This window comes from Musa acuminata, chromosome BXJ3-2 (genome assembly GCF_036884655.1).
Source record: "Musa acuminata AAA Group cultivar baxijiao chromosome BXJ3-2, Cavendish_Baxijiao_AAA, whole genome shotgun sequence".
Classification (NCBI taxonomy): Eukaryota; Viridiplantae; Streptophyta; class Magnoliopsida; order Zingiberales; family Musaceae; genus Musa; species Musa acuminata.
Genome location: NC_088350.1, coordinates 30,855,324 through 30,870,145, shown reverse-complemented (window position 1 = coordinate 30,870,145; position 14,822 = coordinate 30,855,324). Strand labels below are relative to the sequence as shown.

At 43.5% G+C, this 14,822-nt stretch overlaps 2 protein-coding genes and 2 long non-coding RNA genes across 4 annotated transcripts; all 4 read right to left on the bottom strand.

Annotated features, from left to right (window-relative positions):
• Positions 1-1,604: 1,604 nt before the first annotated feature.
• Positions 1,605-4,563, bottom strand: LOC135631924 (uncharacterized). Its single transcript, XR_010494554.1, has 2 exons — positions 4,408-4,563; positions 1,605-2,356 (listed from the first exon to the last, which is right to left on the bottom strand). It is a non-coding gene; the product is annotated as an uncharacterized LOC135631924 (long non-coding RNA).
• A 333-nt stretch (positions 4,564-4,896) lies between these two features.
• LOC135631048 (uncharacterized) lies at positions 4,897-5,904 on the bottom strand. Its single transcript, XR_010494259.1, has 2 exons — positions 5,292-5,904; positions 4,897-5,211 (listed from the first exon to the last, which is right to left on the bottom strand). It is a non-coding gene; the product is annotated as an uncharacterized LOC135631048 (long non-coding RNA).
• Positions 5,905-6,946: 1,042 nt separating this feature from the next.
• Positions 6,947-10,408, bottom strand: LOC135631047 (EIN3-binding F-box protein 1-like). The gene is made up of 2 exons (XM_065138429.1): positions 10,141-10,408; positions 6,947-9,631 (listed from the first exon to the last, which is right to left on the bottom strand). Exons 1-2 carry the CDS (start codon positions 10,163-10,165, stop codon positions 7,689-7,691), a joined length of 1,968 nt encoding a protein of 655 aa, XP_064994501.1. The 5' UTR covers positions 10,166-10,408; the 3' UTR covers positions 6,947-7,688.
• A 2,989-nt stretch (positions 10,409-13,397) lies between these two features.
• LOC135631817 (uncharacterized) lies at positions 13,398-14,440 on the bottom strand. The gene is made up of 4 exons (XM_065139774.1): positions 14,387-14,440; positions 13,894-14,285; positions 13,612-13,686; positions 13,398-13,530 (listed from the first exon to the last, which is right to left on the bottom strand). The coding sequence occupies exons 2-4, from the start codon at positions 14,268-14,270 to the stop codon at positions 13,521-13,523; spliced, it is 462 nt and encodes a 153-aa protein (XP_064995846.1). The 5' UTR covers positions 14,271-14,285; positions 14,387-14,440; the 3' UTR covers positions 13,398-13,520.
• Positions 14,441-14,822: the final 382 nt, after the last annotated feature.

The window sequence follows — 14,822 nt, the reverse complement described above, 5'->3', positions numbered from 1 at the left end:
CGGTGAATGCGTCGGGCGAATAAAATCTGGAGAAGACCAACGACCCCGCCACGCCGCTCGGGTCATATCTCAGCACTCGATCACGCGGGTCGGACGTGAACGGTAGAGATGAGCCTTGTAAGGAGAATTCTCCGGCGAACGCAACACGCGAACGATCGGATACGCCAGAAACACTGGGCCCGAGGACCGTCGGATTTTGTCGATTAGAGTGGCTCGGACGGACGATATTAGCCGGTACCACGTGATGCTCGATGGGGATTTGACGGGCCTGTCTCTGGCCCTCCGCGGGTTGCAGTAGCTTAATCAGCAGCTCTCAGGTGCCCCACCGTCTCTTGCTGTGACCCCCAGATCACAAGTTGGGTCAAAGTTGTGAACAATTTCGACCACTGATTTCCTTTGTCTTTGGCTCTAGTTCTATAAAATCAGATAACTGCGCATTTTTCTTACATCAATTCCAGATTTTTTATCTTCTGGTTCTCTTCTCCCTCGTGTGTTCGTTCGGTAGGAATCGGGAGCGAGACTGCAGATTTTTGTTCCTCTGATATACTGCAGATTAGTTTTTCTTCCTCGTGTGTTCATTAACAATTGTGTTGCTTGGATCATTGGGCACAGATCGACACCTGTTGACATAAACAACAGTCTTCTTTAAAAAGGATGTTAGTAGATGGCACAATCTATTATTGCATGGAGGTCATTAGAAGAATCTAAAATATATTCCTCATTACATACATTTTAATCTGACACACATAATATGATCTAGGAATCCCTTTGTTTGAGACTAGTTCTTGTGATAGGCATGTGTCTAATGCATGATATAATCTTATCGTAAATATATTTGCTGATAGTTTCTCTTTATGCTTGAGAAAGAGTGAGAATTAAAGAATGATTCACCATCAAAACAGTGTTCCTATTAGTCTATTAGAGTAAGTTTAACGGTTTCCGAACTTTATTTCATCGAACAGCTTAGGCTCAACCTTTTTTTCTTTGGGGGTTCAATTTAAACACTCTGTGTTATTACGTTTAGCTTCTTTTTCTTTAGTTCACCACAAAAGGAGTATCCCACTACAATATCATACAGCAATTCTTCATTTATCTTAAATTCACTCATAATTGTATTCCATGAAGTGATCATTACAAATAGTCCTATAAGAATTATAATTGATCATTACAAATAGTCCTACATAATTCAAATATCTTGTCTTATAACTTATCTGCAATCAGGATTACAGCCATCAATTAAACTACTGGATCGTATTTTGACCAACTTTTGATCACAAAAGCGGAGAAATTGTAGATCTCCAAAGAAATTGTCAATATATCTAAGACCACCAAAATATGAAAGGCTTACCAATAAACATGACGAAATTACACTGTCCATTCGCTCTAGTGGAACTTTGAATTCATGGAACATCAGTATCGGATTAAACTTGGTCTATGACTTATTGATGCAACTCAACTTAAACAAATTTATAATTATGCCCAGAGAGTTTATCTGCATAATAACAATGATCTTAGTAATTTTACATTATGTGGTTTACGTGAACCTAATAATTTGCGTTGCCTATTGAATTACAGTCATGCATTCAGGAATTGCTGCAAGAGAATAGGCAAATTATTTAAAGATTTATTAGTCCATAATGATTCTAAGGTATGCTCCAAAATCAAAGGCATACTACAGCGACAAATGAATAATTATAAGGATGGATGTACCTAAGGAACAGAAATAAGATTGGAACAGATGTAACATCATGCGGGAAAAGAGAATCAAGCGGAGGTTTACCTAGTGGTAATGGAGTTTTTGCAAGGTTGAGCTGTCGCGATGTCCAAACGTGAACTCCTCTCGCTCTTTCTTACTGGCCTGGAGACACTGTCAGCAATGACATTTTTATCATCAGTAGCTCAAAATTCACAGGAGGACGTAAGAGAGTTTCTCTTCTGCTTCTTAGAGGTATGAATTGTCCTTAAGTCACTGTAGCACTTGCTGTCAGATGGCAACAAAACCCTTTCACCAACTACAGACCATCTCAACCTACAACATAGAGGTATAGTGACATGACAGCCTCATAGATGACAATAGGCAACAATATAAAGAAAGTAATATAAGAGGTACTACAAAGGAAGTAGACAAGCTTCCCATTTCCATCCAAGAAAAAGTAGGGAAAGGCACCCGAGACAGAGAAGTGATGCAGGTGCAGAAGCAGGTCTCCTCACGGATGGCCCATAAAAATTCTCCAAGATCTGATTGGCTTTGGCCGTAGCGAGAGTCGCTTTGAAGTACTACCGTTGAAGTCATGTTCGGTGCAAATTCCATGTGGGAGGTGGGATCAGCAACAACGCCAGCAATTGACACTCGCATCTGCAGGATCATGACAAAATGCATAGAACAGCATAAAGCGTATGGCATTTCCAACCTTGCATGGAACAGAAGCATATGACAAAATCTATCTTGACAAGATCCTCGATAGATTTATACTGATCTACAGGGTCCACTCCCAAAGCTATAGTCTTTTCACAAATTTCCATTGAAGTGGACACCCATACTTGCGTCACTTGCGTTCATTGAAGCAAAAATCGTATAGTCCCAAAGTTCTACATTCAGAGGATCTGCAACTTGCACACCATCAATTTGGTCTCCTTAAATGTACTAGAGAAATTTCAAAGGCAGAGCTGCTCTGGGGTATAACCTTAAATAAAATAGTCTTATACACCAGGTAACCATTTAGGTTTTTGGCGTGTAGACTCCTGCCTAAACTTGATTAGCTAGACTTCAGTGAGTTTTTGTAAAGCTGACAGTATTTTGAATCATGCTCTATTGTAGACACCATATATGGAAATCATTTCAACGACCATTAAGAGGAAAAGAAAGAATAGCTTATGAGTTCCAACAGCCCAAAGGAACTAATGAAGTATCAAATAAAACTTTCCAATCAGTATTTTCAAAAACTGTAATGTGTTAAATTATAAATAATGTCTACTGTTCTATATGTTCCGATACTAAGCTGGTGAAACTAAAAATTGATAATAACCTATTAATACTTCATTGCTTCTGATTTCCTAGCTTCTAGTGATTTGGACAAAACTCTGAAAAAAAAAAATCTGCCACCAGCTAAAACAGCAAAAGTGTCTAAATATAACTAATAGGCTAGGTCATGACTTTAACTGAAGTCAATTTTTAAGCTCCTGATAAGGGGATCTTATTTTCAGAAAATATCATTTTGATTTGGTTCATACGACTCCAGAATCCAGATACCTTCAACCGCATTCCATGGTCAGTTTACTACTACAGTCCATTTCAACCTAACCAACATCTCAAAATCTTCTCAACTTCAGGGTCACTGAGAAACTCTAGAATTAACTTGAGTGCAATAAAGGAACCAAAGTTTCAAACAAGATATTGTGCATGAACATGAAATCTAGCTTAAACCATGCAGCAGGAGTATACACAGACATTGCTAAAGATGGTTAGGACAAGCAGTCATTGCCGAATATGAATGAATCATGAATAGGAAAGCATGACCATCCATCCCAACCTCCCACATGAAGCTGGTTCATTTAACTTCATAATCCAACTTCAAGATTTGTGGTTCTTATTATATAGACTGCTATTAACATTCACGGTTGCTAGTGATACCAATGTCTCTTGCTATCCTAGTATACCTTGCAGTTAATCAAGTCTATCGCACACTATCGATTTATTTCTTTCACAATTATATTGGGATACATACAAATGTTCAGAATTTGTTTAGTATTGGACTGACTCCTTTTACTCTCTTTTCACTTAGTGGGATGACTTAGTGGCAATTCATTGAACTGAATGCAGAGTTTATCAAGATCATGTTATTATTGACAGCTTAATAACTCATCATATGTTCATCTAAATCTTCGATGCCAGTCCTAAGCATGGCTACCCTAGTCTGCCTTAGCTTTGATCTAGAAGGCACCTTGACCTTGGTCTTTGTCAGCTCGATTGGGTTTTCTTTCTCCTCGTTTCTTCGATCTACAAAAATTTGTGAGTTTTCCATCTCCCAGATACAGCTTTGATCAACAAGTCCTGATAAAATAGGATTTTGTTGTTTTGTAATGATCCGATTGCCTCATTTCATACACCGGGGATAGAAATTATTGCAACATTTACCATTTTTATACAATCAAGCAGCACAAAAATCAAAGCATAAACCGAATGACTACGACCTAGGTCATTTTGGCCTGAGCAGAAGACGGCAACCCACATCACCGCACCACATTGCAACAGAAACACAAATCTGTGGGAACCCAAAGATCGAACACGGTATCTCCCAAAGTCTCACACAGAAGCGTAACCAATCATAACAGAAGGAACCATCGGCCGCAGCACCCAAATGAGGAAGAAATGGCGGAGGGGAGAAGGGAGAAAGGAAGTGGACTAACCAGAGACGGAATCGAAATCCCCTGCTATAGGACGAGGTCGGCTCCGGCGGCAAGCCGGCGGCAGGGTCACCACGGTGGATGCAGAGGAAACCCTATAGCAACGAGCGGGGGAGAAGGAACGAAGGAGCCGTGGCGAGACGAAAAGAGGAAGCAGAAGCCCTGAGGGCGGTAAATGATTCGAATCTTTCTAGGTCTCCTTTATATTCCCTTTTTGCCCCCCGCACATGTGATTAAATACTTGACCAAATTATATATATATATATATATATATATATATATATATATATATATATATATATATATATATGTATAACTCTAAATAATAAATACTTTTGCAAATTCAACTCCAAACATATAACAATTGCACATCAACTAAATGCTCACTGACCTCATGCATTTTTCACATTGAGTTAACACAAAAGCAGTCAATTATTTCGTCCCTTTGATCATTGGCCATTGTTAAATATATGATTAATAGTCAAAAGACAATTAAGCTAAAATATGAAGCTATATATCGAGAAATATAAGCAGTACAAACTACAAAGTACATATCACACGTTAAACAAAGAATCTACGGCTGGTAAAGCTTATTGCCGCATTGGCATTTCCAGGCAAGCAGGTAGTAGCCGTCATCTTCTTCATGTCTTAATGCTGATAAGCTCCTCTCTCGTGGGAAAGCGACCAGAGTCGCCATGCATGGGCTGCAGCTCGAGCACTTGTTCATGCATGAAGGAGGCCTCGATCCTAGAACCTTCCTCTTCAACAGCAAGCTGCCTCTACTGGACTCGGAAGACGCCAACCCAGCTGTCGAAAGGGAACAAAGCATATGAAATCGTCGAACAGGTAAAGGGAATGGAGAAGAAGCTTCCGTGTTGCTTCCTTGCCTGAGCTGGAGGATAAGAATGTGAGGGAGAAGACGATGAGCACCACCACGGCGAGCCTGGCCATTTTCACGACAACTTTGCTGCTGCGGAGGAAAGAGAGACAGGGTGGCGAGGCGTCGCTCTTGCGGTGCTTTCTTCCTCGCAGTGCTTCTCCCTTCATTAAATGAATGATCCCAAGACAAGAAAGGATGACTCCACCGCTACCACTCTACAGTTCCGAGCACTACTGCACTGATGCAAGTACCAGGAAACGAGAAAACCACCGCGACTTATCTAGAGAGATAAAGTGATAAAGAGTTATGTAGTGTAAATGCCATGGCAGACTCCTTACTGGGAGTGGTGGTGCTGTGATTGACTGACGAGACGAGTTCTGGGTTATGCTTGTAAGATAGTAGTGGTTGGCAGAATCAGAATCACTGAGTCGATCTCTTTCTCTCTTCTTCTTTTTCTTCTCCTCTCCTCCCAATCCATCAGCATCGGGCTTGAAGCGAGAGTTGGTTCACCTGCTCCCAGCGTCAGCCGGTGAAAGAAATCTGCAGCGAACAACAAGTGTCACTCGACAGCCATGCTACGAACTCCGGGGGGGGAGGGAGGAGGACTAGATGGTCTCTCGATCGGCATGACTTTTTGTCAGAACCTGTAGCTTGCTGGACTTCCTTTTCTCAGTGATAAGTCCAATCCGACGAGTAAAATAATATACGGTCATCGCAGGAGCAGCATGGCGGTCTTCTTCGTGTCTGTGACAGTGCTCGTGACCGAGTCCGAAGCATGGACGAGTCGATGTGTATGTATAAAAATATATGCATGAATACATATGGTGATCATCAACATAAGGCTGAAACATTGGCATGATGGGAATATGTTCAAAGTTTGTGCTTGCCTCGTTGAGACCACCAATAATGTCCTTGTGCAAGCCAACAGGCATAATCACAAGACATGGACACAGCAGACGAGAAGAAGAATCACATCACCATCACAAGGCAACTTGACACCACCTTTTTGCTAATGGAGGAGCAAGTGTAGACGTTGCGATATCTGCAGCCACCCAAAGCCCGGAAGCACCAGCTCTACAAGCAACAAACACTAATTGATCCACATACTGTTCGTGATCAATCTCTGTCACTAATGAGCCACATGACGAAAGGAACCAGAGATCAGTGTACCTGGTCAGCATTGGTGCACCATGGAAACCAGAAAAAAAAAATCTATGGATCCATCAAAACAGCTTCATTGATTGCATAAAGTTGGGGAAAGTGTAGACATCCGTAGCCACCCAAAAATGAAAAGATAGCAGGAACAAGTACTGGTGGATCGTCTTGTATCACCCACTCGGTAGGCAGAGATGTTACATGTTTCTGTCACCATAAGCGCAGCCCACCCAGAGGAGCATCAATCTGTCTCGAGAGCCATAAGACCAGCTACAGAGACGAGGCAAGGAAAACCGATACAATCATGTACCATGAATCAAGTTTGTTCATTGTAGAAAGGTTGCTTTACAGCTCCCCATCAGCCTGCCAAAGTAGGCTTTGGAGGAGACAAAACAACCAAACCGAAGGAAGAACATCACTGTTTGTCTCAGAGCAAGCAAGAACGGCAACAGATATCATTATAGAATGACATAGATACTATAAGCCAAGGAAACCGATACAATCGTGTACAACAAAACAAGTTTATTCATTAAAGAAAGGTCGCAGAGATTACAGCCCTCCCTCAGCCTGGAAAAGTAGGATTTGGTGGAGAGAAAACAACCACACAAGGTTGTCATGGCATGCTCAAACTATATGCAGCCATGGCCAAATCCCATGAAGCTCAGGCATCTAAACAGAACTGTGCAAAAAGCAACCAAACAAGACCCACACTGAAGACGATAACAGACCCAAATGACTCAGAGGGCATGAAGCCCAGACTGGAACACTGAGGACAGACCAACTTGAAACTCACTGGACGCAAGTTTGACTCACAAGCATTGTCTTGGCTCAAACACAAGAGAAGCAATATGTGATGCTTCCCCGTAAGACCTAACCAGGATCATACGAAAAATATCTAGTACATGAGATAACCAGACTTGAACAAAAAACCTTGGACTAAGACCAGATATGGTTGTGATCTCCAGGACCGAAGCCAAAATAGAGTAAAGCCAGCCAATCAGTGATTGGCAAACACCCTAAACAGAGTCCTCTTGCGAAGAACATCTGTAAAAAAGCAATCGACCACGGGTCCTGGAAGATGACCAAATCTGCCAGAAAGTTGGAAGCCCATGGGCAGAAGACATGAGCCAAAAACAAACTGAATGTACTGCTGCTGCTCACGATCGGTTTCTCGTGCCGGAGCTCATGAAAGCTTGACTATCAGACTCCCAAGAGATTCCCCTGTACCATATTTCAGCAATCTGTTCGTCTAGGAAATGATGTCACACCACCATAGCTTCTCCTCGAGCAACCCAATGCCGTGAATGCTGATCAAGCTGCAGTGCTGAAGATTCAGGCCTACCATAGACTTCCCCATGTTCCCCAAGAATGGTAGACTCTTGTCTGTGACCTTTGAACAACTTGCAAGAGAGAGTGTACACAGGTTAAGCTGCCTCGCTGATGCCAGGACTGCCACACCGTAATCGCTTATTGAGGAACATGACAAATCAAGGTCATCGAACACAGAACAGCTGTCCGCAATTGCCACAAGGCTTTGATCGGTAATTCTCTTACAACCATCAAGATTAAGCATCTTAAGTGTACTTCCATGCGCCTTAACCAGCATAGTGACCAAAGCATCTGTCAGATTAACACAACCGCTTAGATTGACCTCCACAAAGCCCACCTCAGAACTCTGGATCAGTGGGATGAGCGAAGCATCAGTCACCCCAACTTGTCCACTCAAGTCCAATTTCTGTAACTGGGGGCAGATCTTCCCCACCACTTGTAAACTAGCCCCTGTGACACCTGGACAGTCTCGAATGGTTAGGGACCTAAGTGACATGCATGATGGCAGTTGGGTAGGAGCAAAAGCGATGTCTCTGATGCCCAAGCATCTCACTAGAACAAGCGACTTTAACTCTGGATTGCATGTCAAAAGGGCACCAAGGACACCCATGAGAGTGATCCGGTTACAATCCTCTAGGTGCAAGTTCTCAAGAGCCCTTGCTGTTTCGGCAAAAGATCTCAAACCAGCATCAGATAGGTAGCAAGACTTTCGAACAAAGAGCTGCTTCAAAAAAGGGGATCCCTTCGCAATAGCTTGCAACCCTTTATCAGTAAGCCCATTGCAACAATTGATAGTGATGGACCTCAATTTCTGCAAGCCAAGAGCATTGCCCATAACCCAAAATCCCTTCTCACCCACATTCTGGAGCCCATTCAGCGACAGGTCAATTAGATTCTTTCCATAATGACCAATGACCGCAAGAACAATGTCACTGATATTCAGGGCCTGAAGTTTAATCCTTTCCAAGCAAGAAGAGGCGGAAGAGACCAAGCTTGCAATTCCTTGGTCACCAACATGAAGGCAGTCCTTGATGGTAAGAGACTTTAGTTTCGGACAGCTACGACCAATAACCTGAAGACCTTCATTGCAGATGTTTGCGCAGGATTCAATTGTCAAAGACGTCAAGTTGGGGCACTTTTTAGCAACAGATACCAGGCCCTTGTCCGTGATCAGCGGACACTGACAAAGGTCAAGCTTTTCTAACAGGGGGCATCCGTCAGCAATCTCCGAAAGACCAGCATCAGTGATTAATGGCACCTTCCACATGGACAGAACCCGGAGGGCAGGACAAGCGTGAGCAATTGCAGAGAGGCCAACATCAGTGACACGAGTCGAATTGCTTCCTTGGATGAAAAGCTTGCCGAGCCCACCACGGCTACAGGTTCCAAGGGCGATAGAAGCAAGCCTGATATCCGTTGCTTCCTCTGCATCCAAGCGCCTGGTGAGATACCCGTTGTTCTCACTTTCCTGCTCATCCAAAAGCACATTTTTGTTCAGGTCTGGTAAGAATTTCTTCCCTGATTCTACGTGAGACTTCTTCCGAGCACCGAGCTCGGAGGAACGGATGCTGCTCAGAAGCATAAGCCAGCGCTTAGACACACGAGCAGAGTTGCTTCTCTCCTTGTCTCCTGGCAATCGCCTGAGGATTTCGAAGAGGCATTCGTCAGGAAGGCTGTCGATCGAGCGGGGCTGCTGCTTCTTGTAAGCAACTTTCTTCTCTGCCCTGAGGGCGAGCGGAGCTGTGACCCGGGGCCTTTTGCGAGAGGAGCAGTAGACATCAACGTTACGACTAAGAGACAGGAGGAGGCTCGAATCCACGAGGTTCGAGAAAAGAGAGCCACCATGGCAGATATCATCACTACCTGCAACACCAAGAAGAAGGGAGGACGGTGAGATAAACATCATCCTCATGGAAACCCCTAAACCGCGAAAACAAATCATAACAGATCTCAACGCAACAAAAAAATTCCAGCATGCTAGTACTAAAGAACAAGCAAGATGCTGTCTTGTAATCTTGATTCCCCACTGATTCATAGCTATATCCAAAAATCCATGGATCTCGTGTCAATCTCTCCTAAAACTGGAAAACACAGAGATCTGTCCTCCAAAACACAGTAAAAACTACCGAGCACGCCCAAAAAAATCAGATTGAACAAAATTAAACCCGACACAAGAGCCATACCACAGAATCCAACCAATTTAATCCAGATTTCCAGTTTCAAACTAAGGAGAAAATCATCAAAACCAACAATACAAACAAAATCCCACAGAGAAACGTAAAGATCAAACAGATCCGAAGAAAAATCCACCGCTTTGACAAGAAACAAACACATAGGCCAACAGATCTAGAAAATAGCAGAAAAGGGATTACCTCCGCGGTTGACGAGCGCCGCCATGAGCACAGACGAAGGAGCAGAAACCCGAAGAAGCCGGATCCGACGACCACGAACACCAACAGCAAAAGCAGCAACAAAAGGGAGCTAATCGACGACAAAAACAGCAACACCCGATCAGCAGAGTCCGCCGAACGCATCAGAAGACAAGCCCCATACAGATCGGCCGATCTATGAGGGGGAAAAATTAAGAGGAGGAGGAGGAGGACGACGAGGAAGAAGAGGGGAGAGAATGGAGTGGGTGAGCAGGGGCTTCGGCTCAACATAAAAGAAGGGGGCGGACGAATGGACGGAGGAGATGACCCCGCACGGACTGACCTCGTGTGCTGTACCGTGAGGGGTGTAAACCCCATTATGCCCTTTGAATGCATTGCATCCGTCTCCCATCAGCGCCGGGGGGAATGGGCCACGTTTGCCAATTCTCAACGCATTTATCCTTTCTTTTACATATGTATCCTTCCGATGTCCAAACAATAACATATTTGCCCTCACAAATTTCAATTTAAATGTAGCACATGTTCCTTGATATCATCCAGCTCATATTAATTATGTCTAATATTAGCTAGCTTAAGTCAAAATACTAAATAATTAGAAAACTAATTATCAATTTAACTATTAGTTCCACTATAGTTAACACTAATTAGTTCAAATTTAAAATACATTAAGTACCTAAAATGTTTCTGATGTCTTTGTAATCCCAAGGACTTTTTAGTAATTACATTCATCACATATCTCTTCTCTGTCACCAATTTTCTATTATATATTGAGCGAGAAATAATTTTGCCTTCTTTTCCTTTTTATCAAAAATGCCACCAGAATTATCATGTTGATAATGTATATGGATCAAAAGGAGATGGAATCCATTTAGTCCATTTATTGTTCCCCCACTGACTCAAGTCAACCTGACATAGCATATCCCTAACGCCACACATGTCCACTTCTCCTACTCCATTCTCATCCTCAACCCAACCCAGCAGCCATCCCCTCCTCTAATCCCTTCTCTTGCTTGTCTCAACGAAGTTGCATGGAGGTGAAGGAGACCAAATACAAATCAAAGGATGCAAGTGGATGTGACACCTAACAAGGTGCATTAACCTGACCTTACTCCAGCTATAGACAATGGTGGATGAGCCCAACTTGACCATTCTAAATTGATGGTCGCATCACATGCATGCTTTGACCAGGAAACCTGCACTCCTTTGGTTTCTTTCACCCTCCCCCACTTGAGGTCTTCTGTCACAAGGCCCTGCATGCTGCCAGTTGCATCGGCCTAAGTGGTGTGCTTAGCTGTGCATGTACACGCACATATGGTGTTATTCTAAGTTGGTGCCGCCAATTATGAGAGCTCATGTGATGGGGGTGGGTGGGGAAGGGAGGAAGAACCAGACACATGCATGCATCTGAGCCAAGTTTTGATGTGGGGGGAGATTCACTTGGTGGTCGCACTCCAGCCTGCGATTGGATTTCCAAGTAAATGGCAGATGGGAGATGGGAGAAGGAAGAAGAAGAATACGTGTGCAGTTCAACATGCATCCATGCATATGCGTGTGCTTTTTATTTCTGATGGCCCAGCGAGCCGGCCATTTGGGTTTCGGCCATCATATTCTTAAGTCCTATTCGTGATAATTTCTTATAAGATCACATGATTTGGAATCAAACACCCCTATAAATCTGGCTTTCATCAGCTATGCATCATGAATCACCTACTGTGTGAAGGTCAATGCAATCCCTCTTGTGCAGTTCGAAGAAACCATATCTCAGTTCTGAATTCATCTGATGATGCAGCAGTGCAGTAATCAGCACTGGCTTTTGATTCATTTTGATTCCCAGAACATGACAATTAGGATAGAAACCAAAACAATGAGCTCTGGCAGATAAAACTGGAGTTTTTCATGAACATATTTTCACGATTTGATTCCTTTAATTCGAATCTCAGTTGGGTTCATAAACTTTACATTTGGTAAATCACATACTAAAGTACAATTTGGCTTTCGATCATCAAGTTACAATGTCTGGTTGTCTCTGTACCTTCAACAGCAAAAAGGCTTGACACCAGATGCGAAGAACACAAATTAATGGCTGGAGAAGCAGCAGGATAAAAGTGCAGTTTGTTCTCTAATCACTCATCTTTAAACAAGATAGATAATGCTAAAAGTTGGAAAGCTAAAGCACAAGTGAAGTAAACGTAACATAAAGCATGGAAAAGAGTCTTGCTCAAAGTGGAAGTAACGGAGGTGTGGGGGCAAATATAATTAGGGTGTCATGGACTTTTGACCAAGTCTAGTTCTTGGCTCACATGCAGCAGCTCATTCTACCAAAGCTCTGTAAAGCTTGACTGAAGTCGAGAGAATCCAATGTGATGCTCACATTTCAATCTTGAAGTGGATCAGCTTCGAACTGCATGCATTTAATTATTGCAGGAGACTCAATGGATCAATAAACTTACAGTACTGCTAATCTTCTTGTTTTACTTCTTATATATGAGAGGGAATCCACCTGCTAATCTCTACAAGACTGTTGAGATTGGTAAGCAGTTTATTTTTTTGTTTAGCTGAAGACAGATTTGTTTGGAGGACAAGTTTACTTGGCTAACAAAAACAAAAAAAAATCAGTTTTTGTTTGGAAAAGATTTTATTCTTAGGGTTTTCTCTGACAGATTTAAAGCAGCTGAGTAAGAGAGGGTGAATAAGAGGCTTTGGCATTGGACTTTGATTGAGTCAAAAGGGAGTTTTTGTTTGTTTTTATTAGTCTCCTGTAGTGAGAACATACATACATATAGACAAATGATGTCAAATAAGTAAATCAATACTTGTTGATTCTCTTTGATATTATGTTTTCCTTCCACACAAACATAATGGTGATTTTGTTCATATTACTGTTTGATAGTTTAATATGAGATGTTCCTCAAAGTTTAAGCTCAAGCTTGGTTGAAACCAAAGCCTCAATGGTGGCAGCTTCCTTTGCTCTCAAATGCTTTTGTTGGAAATTTCACAGTGCCAAGGCACTTCCCAACACATTATTCCTTGGTGATGAGTTTGAGCACAAATCCCATCGGAGGAGACTGGACATACATGCGCTACAATATATACTTCCATTCATAATCAAACAGAAAGGGACTTCTCCTTACCTAATCCATTAAGCATCACCATCCTACCCTACAAGAAGCTGACAAGCCCTTTTCCAGAGACATAAGAAGAGGTGCAGGGTAGGGTGGAGGTCACAGACATCAAAAGCAAACGAGAACTGAGAGAAGGGGACACAACATGGGAGTGATCGAAAAGACAAAACTAGTTATTATAACTTGATATTACTGCTGTATGATAAGCTCTCTTCCATCGCTCACTTCTTCATCTTCTCCTTAGACTTCAGTGCCTGCCATGGAATGACACAGATGAGCCAGAGTTTAGGAGATCAGAGCAAGGTTAGATTAAGCGCCAGTGGCAGATGAGTTGCCTGAATCCCTCGGTGCACTGCAGCGGAAGCATTCCATTCTGCTTGCGAAGTTGTGCTCGTTGCAGCCCGACCTGCAAAGCCGAAACATTATACTATGAATGGCTTGTTCACAGGAGAGGTGAAAGCTTTGGTAACAATCGGATCTTATTCTCTTGTACTCTCCTACTTTGGTTGCTACTAGACGCACGATGGAAGGAGATACAGGTGATCCGAACCACCGACGTGCATGCATGCATGCAGTCGTTTGAACGAAGAAGAGGAGGGGGCAGGGAGGGCACCTGTTGCAGATCCAGTCTCCGGACTTCCACCCGGCACGCCCACCGCCGAACCCGAACGCCCGCGAGCGTGGCACGTCGCCGTCGAAGCCGCAGCCTCCGCCGCCGCCGCCGACGGCGGAGTCATCCTTCAAGGCGCCGCACTTGAAGCAGCTGGAGCGGCTGGCGAAGTTGTGGGCACCGCAGGAGCAGTACCAGTCACCGGGGCGGACGTCGGAGCCGCTGAAGCCGAACGATGGCCCGCCGCGGCCACCGAAGGCGGCGTACTCGGACCTGTCCACGCTCATCCTCGGGTCGCCGCATCGCTGGCACGAGTCCCGGCGGCTGAAGTTGAGGTGTTGGCAGGACCTGCAGTTCCAGTCTCCCGGCTTCCTGTTCATCTTCCCGCCCACGTCCTACAAAACAAGACACCCAAAACAAGATCAAGAAAACGATTCTTTGTAGTTCGTGGAGAAACACAAGTCAGAACCAGCATTGGAGATCATTAATGGCTTACCCTAACTGGGAGAAAGAGAAGGAGAAGAGGATGACACTCTTCTGTGTGGTTCTTCAAGTTTGTGTTCTTGAGGGGAGGGTGGTTTTATACTTGCATGTGGGTTTCAATAATTGGGAATCTAAATTGGGTGTGGAGGCCCAGGAATGTTCTCACTTTTCCTTTTTACTGCCCCTTCTTGAACGATGGAATCACAGAGATGATGAACAAAGGAGAACAAAAAAGAGAAGAGGGAGGAGGAGATAAAAGAGCAGCACAGAGAGGGAGGCCAAAAGACAGGTAAGATTATGGGGAATTTGAAGAAGGCATACTTGGCAACATCTTTTTAGACAATGGAGAGGAGAGGAAGGTGGAAATGCATGCATGTGTGAATCATGGCATCCACCTTGCCACCTCCTTACATGATTCTCACCCTACATTGGCTCTGTTCTTGTTGGAT